This window comes from Trematomus bernacchii, unplaced genomic scaffold (assembly GCF_902827165.1).
Source record: "Trematomus bernacchii unplaced genomic scaffold, fTreBer1.1, whole genome shotgun sequence".
NCBI lineage: Eukaryota > Metazoa > Chordata > Actinopteri > Perciformes > Nototheniidae > Trematomus > Trematomus bernacchii.
Genome location: NW_022987549.1, coordinates 1 through 1,621, shown reverse-complemented (window position 1 = coordinate 1,621; position 1,621 = coordinate 1). Strand labels below are relative to the sequence as shown.

General features: G+C 33.7%; 1 protein-coding gene across 1 annotated transcript; it reads right to left on the bottom strand.

The window, feature by feature from the left end:
• Positions 1-379: 379 nt before the first annotated feature.
• esd (esterase D/formylglutathione hydrolase) lies at positions 380-703 on the bottom strand (the record flags this gene model as incomplete). Its single annotated transcript, XM_034123670.1, is given in 1 exon segment — positions 380-703. A coding segment is annotated over 1 exon segment (82 nt), but the record flags the coding sequence as incomplete, so codon positions are not given.
• Between the last annotated feature and the right edge of the window lie 918 nt (positions 704-1,621).

The window sequence follows — 1,621 nt, the reverse complement described above, 5'->3', positions numbered from 1 at the left end:
TTTCCTTTTTACCTTTTTTATTATATATATATAAAAAAACGATACTATGTGTATTCTATTTGTGATATACTGTACTGTGTCTTTTTATCAATTTTTTTAACATACTATAATGTTTTTTAATGATTTTTTTGTAGACTCTTACACTTTTAGGATTTTGTTCCAAACATATCCGATGACCTTTTCATGGACTCATTTGTTGGACTAGCTACACTATGACATTTTATCACAATAAATGTAAATACTATAATATGACTTTTTAACTAACATACTAAAGCATGAATTTGTATATATTATTTCTGTTCATTTGGTGGCTCCTATAAAAAGGGACGGCATAATGTTTTCACAGATTAAACTTCAATCACAAACAAAACAACTAAAAGATTTTCTGAGGATTTTATTTAGAGAATCTCCGCTGAGTCGCTGCAACATCCAATCAGGTCTCAGCAAACATTTCCTGTGGCTCCATGATCCCAAACTAATACTCCTGTTATTTAAACCCTCAGGTAAGTGCTGCTCAAACTTAAAGAAGTGACTTCATTAAATGATTTAGAAACCAGAAGTGATTTTATTGAACTGAATCGTGCAGGAAGTCCGGCCTGAGCTTCCTGTCCCGTGGTGCGTTCAGGCGTTCAGGAACTTTGCGTGATGTTTGATGTGATCGCTCATGAAGGAGTAGATGAAGAAGTAGCTGTGGTCGTATCCCTGCAGCACAAACACAACACACGGCTTTAAAAAAACAACATTTCATGCATTAAGTGAAGAAACTCTGGAAGAAAAAAGGAGATTTTTCCTCCTAACATTAACTGCACCGTCCGTCCATTAACAGAAAATAAATAAACTGTTTTGATAGTAAAATAGAGCTTTTAGACCAAACCAACCAAAGAAACAGAGCTTTTTAAACGTTTAAATAAGAGTACGACCCTCTTGGTTAAGTAATCAGAACAACAGATGAATGGTTTTGTTAGAAAATAATGGATTCAGGTGCATTTAAGCACGAAAACTCTAATTAAAGAGGTTACATTTCAACACGTGAAGCCAATTGTTATTATTATTATTATTATTATTAATTAAGAGTACAATTGATGCTTTTGGGAAAACTGGTTATTCATAAAATGAAGCTTTAATGAATTTACTTTGAAGTTTTGGGGTTGATTTGGATGAATTCAGTCACAAAAGGACGTGTTTGGGTTTTAACATCAGTATATAGTAGCTGGATCTCTAACAACATATTTTACAAACAGGAAATGAGGCCCTCAGTCAGTGTGAGCACGAGAGGGCGCACTAACAGAGCGGAGGATTCACTCTGAGAAAATAAGATCAAATCGACTCCCTAATTAGTCATTCCAAAAACTTTGATAAAAACATTATATTCAATAACAACTTCAGTCCTAATGAAAAATATCAAATATTTAATCATTTTCAGGATTTAAACCCTTTAAATGCCATTTTGAATAAATTAAATCACTGTTTTTCATATAATACATATCTGGGGAGTGGCTTCTTTTTCTTTGTTATCACAGTCTTGGATATGTCACAGATAGTGAGAGCAGAGAGTGATACGGAGGATGACGGTTATAAAGACACGTGTTTCTGAGACACTTTAAAGAGGCGTTAGACGTAC